Source organism: Triturus cristatus, chromosome 2_1 (assembly GCF_964204655.1).
Source record: "Triturus cristatus chromosome 2_1, aTriCri1.1, whole genome shotgun sequence".
In the NCBI taxonomy this organism is placed as follows: domain Eukaryota; kingdom Metazoa; phylum Chordata; class Amphibia; order Caudata; family Salamandridae; genus Triturus; species Triturus cristatus.
In genome coordinates this window covers 566854909-566869994 of record NC_140581.1, presented here as the reverse complement: position 1 = coordinate 566869994, position 15086 = coordinate 566854909, and the positions used below count along the sequence as shown (strand labels likewise).

The window sequence follows — 15086 nt, the reverse complement described above, 5'->3', positions numbered from 1 at the left end:
TGCAGGAGTCTCACAGCAGCATCTGTGTAAGGCTCATAGGAGAGCCTTAACAGCAGAATGCCGCAGTGACAGTGCCTGCAGCTCATTCCTGCACAGTGTGGCATGCATGCCACACTGTGCAGGAACGGGGGTGCAATTCCAGGGGGTCACCACATGTGCCCGCCTGCATGCACCCGCAAGCCAGATCTGGTCTGGGGTCCAGCCTCTGGGTGGGGCAGCTTCTTTTACTGGTCTGATACAGCATGGGCACAGAGGAAGCTATGTGTGAAGAAAGTATCCTGCTGACAGGGGTATCATTAAATGTTGCCAGGTTAGCTTCAGCTAGCAAGTGGAGGTGGCCCTCTATAAGCTATACAGCCCCTGAAATCTGAAGTTACATGCAATACAAATAATAATCTGTCCCCATATTTTTTTTAAAGGCTCCCAATACTAATAATCCTTGGATGGGTGAATGGACAGTAAGGGGGGGGGGGTCACATTTCAGAGCCAGAACATGGTTGTAATATAAGAACACACAGATGGCTACTGATCAATAAAACAGACAAGGTATCTAGACTGAAATGCTTATTTATCATAATTCTGTTTAAAGGCAATATAAATTACTTAAGCAGAATTTAAACAACTGCTTCGTGATCCTAGCTCCAGAGGAATAAGGGCCTGATTTAGAGTTTGGCGCATGTTGTATGTACCGTCACTGGCAAATTTTAAGATGTGCACTGGCTCAGCGGACATCTGTTCCATTTACATGATGAAGCTCTTTGTCAAACTTTAAATATTTTAGAAAAAGACAGTGAAAACTTGCCATTTTGTCAGAGATGTACGTCAGTGGCAGAGACGTAGTAGTCTCGGGCATCAATATACTGAAGGCCCGTCTGACTTTAAATGAGGTGGGTGCAACTGAGTAACCTCTCCGCCAAACTCTAAATCAGGCTCTAACATACCTCTGATAAAGATGTTTCTGGAAGATACTCTATCTATCACAGATTTCACACCTCAGAAATCTACCTAGGGGTCAGACTGGTTCTGAAAAAGTTGAAACAGATCTCCTGCACCAGTAGAAGGATCCACGGATCCAACTCAACTCCAAGTGTCTCCCTGGATTTGATGTCCCAGGACATTTTTGGCACAAACCCGGCACACTGATATTCGTTCCCATCCATTTTTCCATAGCTTTGAGGCAGAGACAAAAGTGTCAAAATTTACAGGAATGCAGGGCAGAAAATTACCTTGGAACGTGAGAAGCACACAAGTGCATACTGAACAGGGAGGTTGGCAGAACCATGAGGAATCTGCAGAAGAATAGACATCGAACATTGTTACGGAAGGTAAGTAACTTATTCTTCTGATGAATACATCTGTCTGGAGATTCCTCACCTCATTAATAAATTGCACAATATTAGTCCCCAGAACATTTGTCTCAGAAGCTAGCTCAATGAAAAATGCCAGTGTAGTCAGGAACAAGTAATGTTTAGTGGAACAGAGATCACTTTCAAGAGGAGTTATATAAAGCAATGACACACAGAGATACAATGATGTTTATGTTTTTAAATTCCAAATGGAGATTTATAAATTTATTTCATCAAACAATATATGACAACCATAAAATCTTGAACAATATGTAGCAGAAAATAGAAGAAATCATGTGACTTCCAAAGCTCAGGCATTACACAACATGTGGCTAAAGTACAAGCAATGAATAAGCCACAATTTTAAAAGTACCTTTGCTCTTTTAAAACAATACAAAAATGAACAAATAAAATCAATTTACTCAAGGCAACGACGTATCCATCCCTACCAGGGTAGGGGGTCATCATCAAGACACATTGAGGTATGCCTGAGAGAATGCCTGCTGATTAAAGAGGAAAGAAGGAAGAGAGGAGAGGAGGAAGAAAGAGTTACACACGTAGCATTGATAAGGATTATCATCATTAGCCATTGTATTGTGACTATTCTTGCCATTCCTTGTTTAATTATGGCTGACTGAGCATACTATCTATTTCAGATCAGGTTTTCTCCAGATGGCATGCTTTGTCTTCTAAGACATGGTTAGTATATACACCTATTCTGATTTCATTTTCACAGACCTATAGTGGACAGTTGCCTCACTACTTGACCGTATTCATGACTCCATTAAGTTACTTGTGTTGCACTCTTGACACAATCCCACACGCCCTTATTGAATCTTGTTTCACTTGAACAGTCAGCACATGCCTCTGAGTCACCATACAATGGCTAATGACAATCCATGTCTATGCTACGTGTGTAACTCTTTCTTCTGCCTCTACTCTCTTCCTTCTCTCCTTTTTTATCAGCAGAATTCCCTCAGGCATAACTCAATCTGTCCTGATGATGATCCCTCTACCCTCGTAGGGATCGATACATCATTGACTTAAGTACATTGATTTTACTTGTTCACTTGCTATTGTTTTAAATGAGCAACAATACTTTTGAAATTGTGGCTTTTCATTGCTTGTACTTTAGCCACATGTTGTGTAATGCCTGAGTTTTGGAAGACACATGATTTTTTGTTTTTACCTACGTACCTACCATTACTATGGTTCTCATATATTGTTTGATGAAATACATTTGTAAATCTCCATTTGGAATTCAAAAAAATAGACATCATTGTATCTCTGTCTGTTATTGCTTAATATAACTCCTCTTAAAAGGGACCTCTGTTCCTGTAAAATTTACTCGTACCCTTGGTCCCTTTGACTTTTTGGGTTCACTTGTTTCTTTTAAAAAGTGTACTTGGGAAAACAACTATTTCTCAGCTAGCGCACTGTTAGTAACTAAAACTTAGGAGATGGAAACACCTGCACCCTCAAACCATAAAAATACTCTACCACCGTCAACATGATCTTTGTAAAGACCGAACACACTCATACAGTGACAAATCGAATCATAAATTGAAAACAAATACAGATAGAACTAAACATAAAATTTGTCAAGAATTTACAGGACTGAAAATAAAAAGTACCTGCAGTAGAGAAAAAAGGCAACCTTACAAAACAGTGCTAAAAACCTGTGCCAGTGATCACACAACAGTCTCCAGAGAGGAGGGATATTGGCGGTATTGAACGTTCTCAGACTGAGAGACCCCCAGCCAGGCAATACATTCTAACTAGCATATCAGCAGGAAGAAAATGACATCAACCATACATACTCTAGAAAAGTGAGGACAAATCCATACAATAAACCCATAGACGCCAATATCCCACAGTCAGGTTTTTTCCCATCAGACACACACTCTCACATGAGGATGCTTTAAAATGGTATGCCAGGAGAGACCATGGTGGAAGAAGATGAAAACTACTACCTCTGGACTCTGTACCCTTCAAAGGCACCACACCACCTTTAGCCACTGATGGGTACAAAAGTGTAGGCAAATTTCCCTGACCAATTCATCCATACAGCATTTTCCATTGACAATGAATGTGTGTTACCTAGAGTCAAAGCTTATACATTTTTGACTGTGGGGTGTTCCCCATCTCTGAAAGTACAGATGAAGTACTTCATGTGCTTCTTTATGCGTCCTGGTTAGCAGGTTCACAAAGCCACTGTCCAGCCCTGAAGATGTTCGGTGAGGTGGACATCTCTTTGTCGGATGGCCAAGTGCCACATTTTTTGTGCTAGGGTTGAAAGCTATGACAAATGTGTGCCCCCCTCCTTCTGGGTGTAGTACATGCTGCTTATGTTGTCCTGTACTTATAGGCACTGTCTTTTGGCAAATAACTGTTTAACTTTCTCTGAATGCTAGTTGCTCTTCCTTCAGCTCCAGGAACTTTATGTGCAGTTCTTGTTGCTGTTGAGACCAAGTGCCTTGAATTATCAAGTTGTTCAAATTTGCTCCTCACCATATGAGAGGCATCTGTGGTAATGGTCACCTGCAGCTGAGGGTTGATAAATGACCTGCCCAGTAACAAGTTGGTGCCCTTCCATCATTTTAATTTGCCTGAACTCTAGGCTCAACCCACACTAGGTCAACCCACCAACCAGTCACTTGTAACCAATTCTTGGCCGGACACTACTGTAGTGAGTGCATTTGGAACTACTGAAAGACAAGTTGCCATCATACCTGGAAGTTTCATTGCCGTTCTCATTATCAGAGGGTGTGATGTCTGGTAAAGGGGAAGCAGCATTTGAAATGATATCACTCTCTTGCTGTTGGAGTAGGCTTTGCCTGTCACTGTATTGAGTATGGCTTACAAAAAGAGTTGTGTTTGTTGAGGAAAGAGTTGTGAGTTCTTGTCATTTACTGTGAATCTTAATCTGTAAAGAAACAACACAACTACATATTGCTGTCAGCTGCTGTTCTTTATCAGCCTCTTGCTCTGAGATTGGAATACATAACTGCCACTGCCACAGAGAAGTGTGGCTAGCAAAGCATGGCATTTGCGAGATACCCCTGGGACTGTTGTAACCCAAAGGGTAGTACTTTGAACTTATAATGTTGTTCACTTACCACAAATCAGAGACGGCACTGGAGTACTAGGTGGATGGGGAAATGGAAGTAGGCATCCTTGAGATTGGGGGTTGTCAACTGGTCTCCTATGCAGAGCAGCAGAATGATGACTTGCAGTATTCTTTTCTTGAAGTGCTCTGACACGGTGTAATGGTTGATTGGTAATGGTTGATTGGCCTGAGGTTCACTATTGGTCTCAGTGTTCCATCATTATTGGGGATTAGAAATTGTCGAGGATATACTTTTTACCCTCTCTTGTCTGGTGAAACCATCTCTATTGCCCATTTTGGAGCAATACGTTTACCTCCTCCTCGAGCAGTCTTTGTTGTTCCTGGCTGATGGTGTGGCGATGAGGAGGTATGTATGATAATGTGGTATGAAATTCCAAGCAGTATGCAGGGGGGGGGCGATGGACAAGACTCACAGAGACCAAAGGCTAAAATGCATGCAGACATGCATTTTAATACTTTTTGCTGAAAGGGGTACAAGATACATTGCACAAACCTGTGAGAGTAATTCAACCATCTGCACCTGTGCCTAATCCTTGCTTATGCCCATACTGTGTTGGAGCAGTAGATACAGGATCTGAACCATAGCAGGAGAAAGAGGGGATACCAGGAGGATAACAGGGAGAAGGGTGGTATAGAACCTCACTGTTAATTTAACTTAGTTTACACCCTGAGTGTTGTTTTCATTGAATTGAGTGTTATTTAGATTTGCAGTGTAATTAGAGTACTTTCATTTTACATAAAAGATAAGCATTGGGCTGGACATTATCATGTTGTGCTGGATAGCTGTGGAGGTCTGAGCTCCTGCCCCCACACTCTTTCCCTGAGAAGCCTGTGATTGATCACCCTCACTAACCTGCGAGTCAAGTGCAGAAAGAGTTCTACTTGTCCCAAATTGCAGAGTCATAACAGAACAGACCCCAGAACACCAGTAGGAAACAACTTCAAACACCTTGGTCGGGGGCCCAGTAGCAACTGTAAGCCTTGTAGCTTCAAAACAGGATCTGACAGGTTTCAACAGTGGTAAAGGTCATCAGCAGAAGCATGGATAAAGGTACTGTCGGCACCTTGGGATCTGAAGGCACACCAGAGTGAGGCAGAGGACGACAATCATTGCCAACAAAGCCTGATTAGAAGCAGGGTCAGCAAAAGAAGCTGGTAAAGCAAGGAGTTGATCTGACATCACTGGACATGGAGTCAGAATGGAGCCAATATTGATCCCGGGCACCTGTCCTCCAGAACAAGAGGCAGTTAGAAAGATGACATTAAGGTTGAAGTCGGGGAAAATACCCACCAACCAGAAGACCTGTCTCATGACTGAAAGCGGCATCCAAAAGAAGAAGAATCCTCCATGCTACATACCTTAAGCTTGGAGTGGGACTGACATTGACCCTCTGCACCTGTCGTTAGAACATGATATGAAGAGGCACTCAGTTGCTCACGACAGCCGCTACATGTGAAAAGGTTTTCTTCCAGTGCCAAGTCCATGAAGCCACAATTTAAAACTGACCTGGAGGCATACACAGGTTCCAAATTGCAAGGGTAGGTGTCATGAGGGGCAGAAAAAAGACGATGACAGGACCAACAATTATGGGATCCTGTCATTTTCGTATGCACTGTTTTCCCTAAAGACACCGCAGAAGTACGTTTTAAAGCTCACATTTCAGAGGAAAGCAACTCCAGATCAGATGTAAGGTTTACAGGAAAAAGGATCTGATGTCAGAGAACCGGGGTGATGCTGTATCGAGGTCAGTGATATCATATATGATGAGACATATGGAGTCGAGTTGGAGCCATTGTGTTACCTACCAGCACAGGAGAGCTATTTCAACTTTTCCAGATCCAGGCGAGGAATATGAAGATAGACGTATCCAGGAGAAATAGGCAAATAATATAGACATATCAACATGAATATGAATGTGGATACTGATCGAAAAAGAAGATAAAGTACTGCTAATTAATGTATGTACTTTAACTTTAAAAAAAGTAATTTTATTAAAGTACTCACTGTGTTACAGATTTTCCATACACCATATACCTTTGTTTCATGACTCTGCTGGGTCAGATATGCCCAAACCACTTCTTTATGACATTTAAGCATACAGATTCAAATTTATGGCTGCTGAATTAATAAAGGACTTAAGGTCTGACTTATATTTAGGTGGGTGGCCAGCCATTCCGCCATGGGAATGGCTAAATGGGTAAATAACTGTGTCACCATTGAGGAGAGGCTTATAAACAACTGCCAAGCAGAAGGTAATTTATAAAGGCATTGTCAGGAACCGCCGTCACAGCTTTTCTTGTCTATGCATTTTACCTTTTACTTCAGGGCTGTGTTGGAAGGATGCAGCCCTGCAGCAAACAGTGCTACTTTTTTTTTCAATAAGAAAATACCAAAACGGGAGGTTTTATTTTTTTAAAGAAAAAAAGTTATGCTCCCCTTGCCATGGAAGGCTTCTCCTATGGTGAAGTGACCATTAGAATGCTTTTATTGTTTTTTACCACCAGGTTTTATTTGACGGTAAGGAATAGTAAAAAATAACTACATGTCCGCCCATTTAAATTGGGTTGGCGGATATGTAACCATTTCTTCAACCGCCCTTACTCCTCATCTCAGTCAGAGAAGTTTGGCCGCGATGAAGACAGTAGTCTCCGTTGTGGCCAAACTTAAAGTCTGTCTGCAATTAAATTTGTTGGGCGGACCACTATATTTTCAGGGAGGGAACTCCATCACCATTGTGACGGAGTACCCTCTTCGTCAATATATAAATCGGGCTCTTAGTCCTGACCAAGAGATTGATATGCGGAGTCCCACAGCCCCACAGTTTTTAACATTTACAGAACACCGCTTGCCAACATCATCCAACCACAAGACATCACTGGTGCTCGGGTGGGGGGGGGGGGCAGGTGCAGCTCCGGGTTATCCAAAAAGCGAGGCCTTGAGGCTCTTCCCGAAAGAGCGCAGAGTAGGGGAGCATCTCATGTTGACTGGGAGCTCGTTCAAGGCCTTGGCGGCGATGTAGGAGAAAGCTCTTCCACCTGCTCTGGTTCTGCAGATCTGTGGGGCTTCTGATAAGGCGAGTTCGGCTGAGTGGAGGTTTGTTTTGGGTACGTGGAAACAGACTCTTTCATTGAGGAATGTGGGTTTGAGGTTGTGGAGGGATTTGTAGGCGTGGGCGAGTAGCTTGAAGGTTCCTCTCTTCCCGACAGGGAGACAGTGGAAGTCTCGCAGGTGTTTGGTCATGGGCTCATGTCGTGGGGTGGCGAGGACAAGTCTGGCTGCGCTGTTCTGGATGGTGTGGAGTTTGTGTAGCAGGGATTTGTTGATTCCAGCGTAGCGGGCGTTTTCGTAGTCGAGTCTGCTGGTTATGAGTGCGTGGATGACGGTCTTTCTGGCTTCGTGTGGGATCCACTTGAAGGTCTTGCGGAGGATGTGGAGAGAGTTGAAACAGGTGGAGGCGATGGCATTGATTTGGCAAGTCATCACCAGGAGCAAATTCACCAACTGCATGACCATGGTAGCAGACTGGATGCAAACCAACTGCCTGCAGCTCAACTCCGACAAGACGGAACTACTGGTAATAGGCAACAGGACCTCTCCATGGACTCCACCTGGTGGCCATCGGAGCTCGGACCAACACCCACACCCCCAGACCACGCAAGAAATCTAGATATCATACTAGGTGACAAGCTCAACATGATGGCTAAAGTCAATGCAGTGTGCTCCTCCTACTTCCACATCCTATGCATTCTATGAAAGATCTTCAAATCGCTCCCTCAGAGCACCAGATGGACAGTCATACAAACACTCCTCATCACCAGAAGGCTGGACTAGGGCAACACTCTCTATTCTGGATCTCCAAACAACTCCTACACAGACTCCAGACCATAAAGAACACCACTGCAAGACTCATACTCGACCTCCCATGCCACACACACATCACACCGCACTGCAAGAAGCTTCATTAGCTCCCCATTCACAAGCGCAGCCAATTCAAACTTCACACACACATACAAAGCCATACCCAACAGAGGTCCACAACACCTGAACAGCCACATGCAGTTTTGCCAACCCACTGTAGTGTAGTCCCAATTGTACCCTGTTATGCAGGACCTACGCTGTTTACAGATACCTTATACTGTGGGTCTGGTGGCAGACTGACTCCGTGCACCCCCGCCGCATATGTGAACCTATGGTTTGTATTAGCTACCTTGTAGTGCCACTAGAATCTCCTGTTATCAGAGGGATTCGTTTTTGGTAACCTCAGAACACAATAACCTCAGACTCGTGAAAACAAGATAGTACTTTTCACCCAGTCACTTGTGCATGCTTGTTTTGCTCCCAGAGAGATACAGAGAAGAAACAGTCAAGCATTTTTACAATAAGAATTTATTGTACCATAGTTCTTCTCATGTAAAATAAGTGCACTGTTACAATTGTAACACAGTAGCAGAGATATAGAACCAGCAGTATAGTGAATAAAAAGGAATAGTCTTGTTCTACCATTTTGCAACAGTCACGAACATATACATGAATATGAAATGCATTTATAAAATAAAGTGCGTACTCCTAAGATGCCTGTCTAGATGTACCTGAGTGTACCTAGCATGGAAGTAGGTGCTACAGAGTCTAAGAGCCTAAGAGCCAAGAATCCCGCTAGGATTGAGTCGATCCCCCATGCCTGAATAGTGAGATTGTGGGACTTCGTCCTGGACCTGAGCTGGAAACCCCGCAAGGGATCGTCAGACCACGGTCAGCTGGAGTGATGGCATTCCGGAGCTGCAGCGTCTCTGGTCAGTGTGTCGGTCTTGAAGACTCGGTTCCCTCCTGCTCTTTGGTAGCAAGAGGTGCTGTATTGATACAGTCTATGTACGTGTGTTACCCATTGTTCAGTATGAGGATGACGTTGGGGATCAAACCTTGTGCGTAGATGGGAGAGGTGAAGGATACCTCCTGGAGTGTGTACACACCAATTATTCATATGTGCTAAGGATGACATCTTAGCAATATCGATTGGGAAAAACCCACCCTCGGTATGGAATCAGGTAAAAGGTTTAGTCCATAAAAGGCCGCAGTCCTTATAAGGCGTGATGTCCCTATAAGGCATTCTGTCCTTATTTGGAGTTATGTCCTTATAAGGCTCGTTCATATGAAATAACGGGAAGATGATATAGGGAAGGTGTACGATGTTCCCTGTGCCTATATGAGGGTACCGATATGAAATATAACACCACCAGATATGGACGCTCTGCCTCACTCTCACTTGCACACATTTCCTGCATCTGCAAAAGCAAATCTGGAGGTTGCTCATTATACTACCTCACACCCAAGACATCAGAGCCTCCTCCTCACTTCTTCAGTTCTGCTATAAGCTGAAGAAGACCTGGCTCTTCTTATAAACACTTTGGGAACCACACGCCTGCCCAAGTGCCTGGATACCCTCTCGGGTGATTAGATCACTATACAAATCAATATAGCAGAACAAAACAAGTTGAGTGTTAGTTTATATCCTTCTATTTTATTGGTGGAGGTACGTTTACAGTGCCAGCAAAATGTAGCATTTACCACGGCAATAACAAGAGCTGGACTATTGCATAATAATTCAATATAGCTGAAAGCATATATTACATTGGTTATAGAAATAGCTACGATCATTAAGCAAATCATCATCAGTTCACACATAAGACAATAGCAATAAAACAAGTCAAGCTGAATCACTTTACAAATGCAATTAAATGCACAACCCAAAAAGTGCTAGACACGGCTAATATATAAGCAGAGTTTGAATCATGTTTGCTTGTATGTACTTGTAAGTAGGTGAGCGCACTCGGTGCCCATCTATGAAAAAATACATTGTCAAAAGTGAGACCTATTGACTTTGAGAACGCTTGTTTTCGAAGGGAGCAGACTGTCATAATGCTTCAGTGAGGGAAGTATGGAGAATAATACTGAATGGTCTTTAAGACAAAAAGTCCATTTCTTTTAAACACTCCAAATAGTCATTATACCTGCTAAAGTTAAAAAAGCAAATTAGCAGCAATACAAGGCCCTTTCTAAAGATATCAAAGCAAAGTTGGAGTTTTACAAAGTTTAAAATCATCATTGAAAACGTTGGAAAATATAGTTTAGATTTTTCAGACTTTTTAGGGTAAAATATGATCCTCAGTATTGATAACATTCAATCCTGGAAAGGGAATGTGGAAAACAAATAAAACTAATTGACAGGTTTTCTATGCTATATTTCAACATCCATATGCTGCAATTGCATGTCCACGGTGGAATGGAAGTCATATTCGTATCATTATTAGTTTTACTTACTCTATAATCATCAGGACTGACAGCGGTCATTGAGACAGTCCTGTAGTTCACCATCACTCTCTCCAGAAGGCCCTGGGCCCGCACTACCAGCAGCCTGGCCTGTCCTATTTCTTCCTTCACGGTAATGCTTGGAGCTGTGGCAGCAGGAAGGATCAAAGGATCACCGGGCTGCGGAGGAGGTCCCACAGAGAACTGGAGTAACCCTAATGGAAATAAAAGACCGTAATGCAGGCGTCTGTTAAAGTTCACAATAAATATGCATTACTAGTCCAAAACTAACCTTGTTTACTTGGTAATACAAACAGGGTTTCCTGGCAAATCTCATTTTACGTTAATACATTTTCTGTAACACTCGAGGTTATGGTGTGATATAGTTTCTATAATGGCTATTCCTTAATGAATATATATATGCTGGAAGGACAATATTTTAAAATACTACCCAAAAACTGCAAAATTAGCTTCTCTTAGACTTTTGACAAACATCATGCAGTTTGGTGTTGTGCTCATACTGACCCACAATATTTTTTCTGTGACTGCCATAATTTTCTTTTCATTTTATTTTAATGTCCCTTTCTACATTGGCCTGTGAGTTTTCTGTTTCAAATTCATCACTGTATAATGTATGTGGTTCTAGTTGCGTATTGTCATGCCTCTGCCTCTGAGGATAATGATACATCAATTATTTACTTATCTGTGGCTATCAACTGGCTTTGGGAAAACTTCAAGCTGTTGTACAAATTTGTAATGAATTTGTATGTTTGCAAATAACTAAATTACTACAAACCTAATTTATAGTGTCATGTCCCCTTTTACATTTTATTGTTATCCAGCGTGTTGTAACGAACGAGTGCCTGCGCACTATCACTGAATTTAGAAGTGCATGGACATCCAATTCAGATTACATCATACCGAGTTAAAAAAAACTGTGAAGTCCTTTGGACGCCTTTTTGCAGTTTCTGCTTAATTGTCTTTGTTACTGTGGTATTCTACATTGCGTGTGCGATCATAGTAAGGACTACTCATATTTATCATTATAAGGCTTTTAGATAAAATTACATTTAGAATTATGTTTGTCATTTCAAGTATAGGATGTTTAAAGAGACATAACTAGCTTCCAGGGTACATATGATTAAAGCGTTTCACCCCTCTTTTCATTATTGGAAATCCGTCGACCTGTTCCTGCCTTAAGAACCAAGCACTGGCAAAGCCAATAGGGTTAGCATTGGCTCCCAAACTATTGTCTTGTGCAATACTCGTATACTTTAAATTGGGAAAGTGCAAAAATTCAATTGAATGCCAGTGTATGTTAACATGTGCAGACACACTAATGGCCGTTTATTATGTTTTTTGTTATACTTTTTTATGTCATACTTTGTTAAAGACAATTTCTGCCTGTCTTGTCTCAGAGGCAACATTGGGTCTAAGCACGGGAAGAAAAGGAAAAGTAGAGAGGTAATATACAAAACCGTTGGGAAAAATCCCAAACTGTGAGTGAGACAATTCTCAACTCCCTAGCCTTCCCTTCAACAAGGAAAACCACACCCAGCCTCCCTGTCTCAGGACAATCTCACAAAACCCCATCCCAATTAGGTCACACTCCACTGAGCTGAAGTCATGTACACAAGAATTCCAGGTTCACGTCCTTTCCAAAGTCAGGCTCTCATCTCATGAAACGATTCATTTATTGTTTTGGATTTCGACCCTGGAAGAAGTGGAAAACCAACCCATATCAGAGTCCCATAGACAGTTTCTCCAGTAGAGCCCTTTTCCATGTTATGTTGTTGAGAAAGAACAGAAGGCAAACTTCGCCCAGAATCACATTTTACCATGAATCGCTGTTTACAGATTGCAGGCTTTAGGATTCTGCTCACTATTCCACTGCTAACCAGTGCTAAAGTGTTTGTGCTCTCTCCTCTAAATTTGTAGAATTGGCTTACACCCAACTGTCATATTTAATGTACTTCTAAAACCCTAGTAAAATGGTACTGCACATGCCTAGGTCCTGTAAATTAAATGCTTTTATTGAGCCTGCTGCACTCATTGTGCCACTCACTCTATTAGCCTTTTAAACATGTCTCAGGGCTACCATTTCAGCCTGTGTTTGCAGTGTTAAACTGCAACGTTGACCTGGAGAAATAAACCTTTTGCCAGTCCCCAGCCAGGCCCCAACCTTTCTTTTTTATATAAGTCACCTCTAAGGTAGGCCCTGAACAGCCCAGGGGCAGGGTGCTGTAGTGCTAGAGGCACTATTGTGGTTTAAGACCCTGTGATGACCTTTGACTACCATTATTTTAACTGACTTTAGTGTGTTATTTCATCCTAGCCTGGAAGTACGATGTCCTGCATATGCCTGCTTCTCTTAAAAGTTTTGTTCTTGTAATCTTGCTGTCTTTCAGTGGGAGCTGTCACGGAGTAAAAGAGCCTTGCCAAGAGCAGAGCGTGTGGGATGTGTATTTGAAAGCATGAAAGGGAGAGAGAGGTGTGGAATGTACTCTTTGGTTTCAATGTGCAGTGTTGTGGGCAGTGATGCATACATCAGTGTTGTACTATTGGCTTTGACATGGCCTCATGTCATCTTGTTTTCTAACTTTACCTTGCTTCAGCTTTTCTGCGTGCACAGAAGCACATGCAAGTTGTTTGGGTTATCAGAATTTTGAGAATTACTATTGGCTTTGACATGGCCTCATGTCATTCTTTTTCCCTGGCTTTGCCTTGCTTCAGCTTTTCTGTGTGCACAGCAGCGCTTGCAAGTTGCTTGTGTTATGCACGTTCAAGGTCTTTCTGTTTTGGTGAGGGATTTATTATGTATTCTGATAGCCTTGTGAGCTTCGTGAAGATAGAGGCTGGAACATGAGAGATTTGAAGAAGGGGACGTAAGAGCTCCTTTCTGCTGTGGGAATGCTTGCTTGGAACTTGGCCAGTTCTGGTACGATTCCTCCAGGGGGAGGTCTTTCTCGAACTTTCTAGTGTGTTTAAAGCTGAGGGTTGTGAACTTGGAAACCAGGAGTTTGGAATCCGAGCAAGGGTGGACGAATCTATCTCGATATGTACCCTGGTTGCTGAAGGATCTCAATCACGGCTGTTTACGTCCCCAGTCTGAGATGCGGTGTTTTGCACCAGGCGATGTATTGAGTTTTGATTATTGCCATTGTGATGTGAGCCAGTGGCTGTGATCATTTGATGTGTGAGTGAGTGTGTTTTCTTTGTGATGAGTACCATTGAGTTGGGTAAAAAGAAACATCTGTTATTCAGCGCCAGGACACCTACGGGTAATCGTGCGCTTTACAAATACTCCTGTTATGTTATGTTATGTTATGTGTGAGTGAGTCAAGGTGCACCTCCAAAGTACTCATTTGATTTATATATAGCTTTCTGATCTCTTTCAGGGCGTCCAGTATATTTGCTTGAGTCTTATCTCATATTATTTGCAGCTTGTTTATTAATCAGTATTATTCATGCATTATATTTAGGTTATTGCTTGCATATAAACGTATATACATATCTCTTTGTATATTTGAATCTTTTGCATTTGACATCTGGGAAAGCTTTTGTTAGAGAGCATTGTGTAAAATAAACCCCAAGCCTTATTCAAAAGAGAGAGAGTTCCTGCCTTTTGTAAAATAAAACCCTTTTCTAAAGGTGCTGTGTTAAAGTGTTTTCACTGCGCCGGGTGTTGGGCTACCGTGTGGAAGATTATCTGATAGGCACAATCAAAACAGGTGCAGTGTATTAAAAAAAGTTGGAGATGTACTTTTCAGTTCTACTTGCCCTGGTAGTAAAAAACAACTGAACTCTTTTTTCACTACTGCAAGGACTACCTCTCATAGAATAACATTGGAGTTACCTTGTTGCATTTAATAAGTTGTAACTTCCAATTGGCAGCCGGTATGTAAGTCGAGTTTGATGTCTAAAGAATTGTAATTAAAAGCCCTCTTTATAGGTAAAGTTGGATTTTCAATCAGAACTCTAAAAATTGCACCTTTAGAAAGTTGACATTTTCTCGTCCTAAATATTTGGTGCCTACAGCCTATTCAAGCTAGCCTGTTCCTGGGTCACATGACTAGGTGTATCTGGCACCTAGTCTTTTTGTATTGCTCCACGGGCAGTCAGACAAAGGGAAGCTAGGTGTTGGCTGGATGGCCTACTATGGCTTAACGAGGAGGAGGAGCTGTAACCTACCACTCTTTCAAGTTCACAAATGCTCTGCCTGAGCATGCTCACAAAAGGGTTGTCACTGTTTTTTGTGACCCCACACAAGCTGGGACCAGGAGGGAGAAGAAGGGGATGCCTGACA

General features: G+C 42.3%; 1 protein-coding gene across 1 annotated transcript in view; it reads right to left on the bottom strand.

The window, feature by feature from the left end:
* ADGRV1 (adhesion G protein-coupled receptor V1) overlaps positions 1 to 15086 on the bottom strand; it is a 1990932-nt gene that overhangs the window by 1532629 nt on the left and 443217 nt on the right. The window contains exon 24 of the mRNA XM_085632468.1: positions 10793 to 10995. Within this exon, the coding sequence (XP_085488594.1) occupies positions 10793 to 10995 (203 nt within the window). The remainder of the gene's footprint in view (positions 1 to 10792; positions 10996 to 15086) is intronic.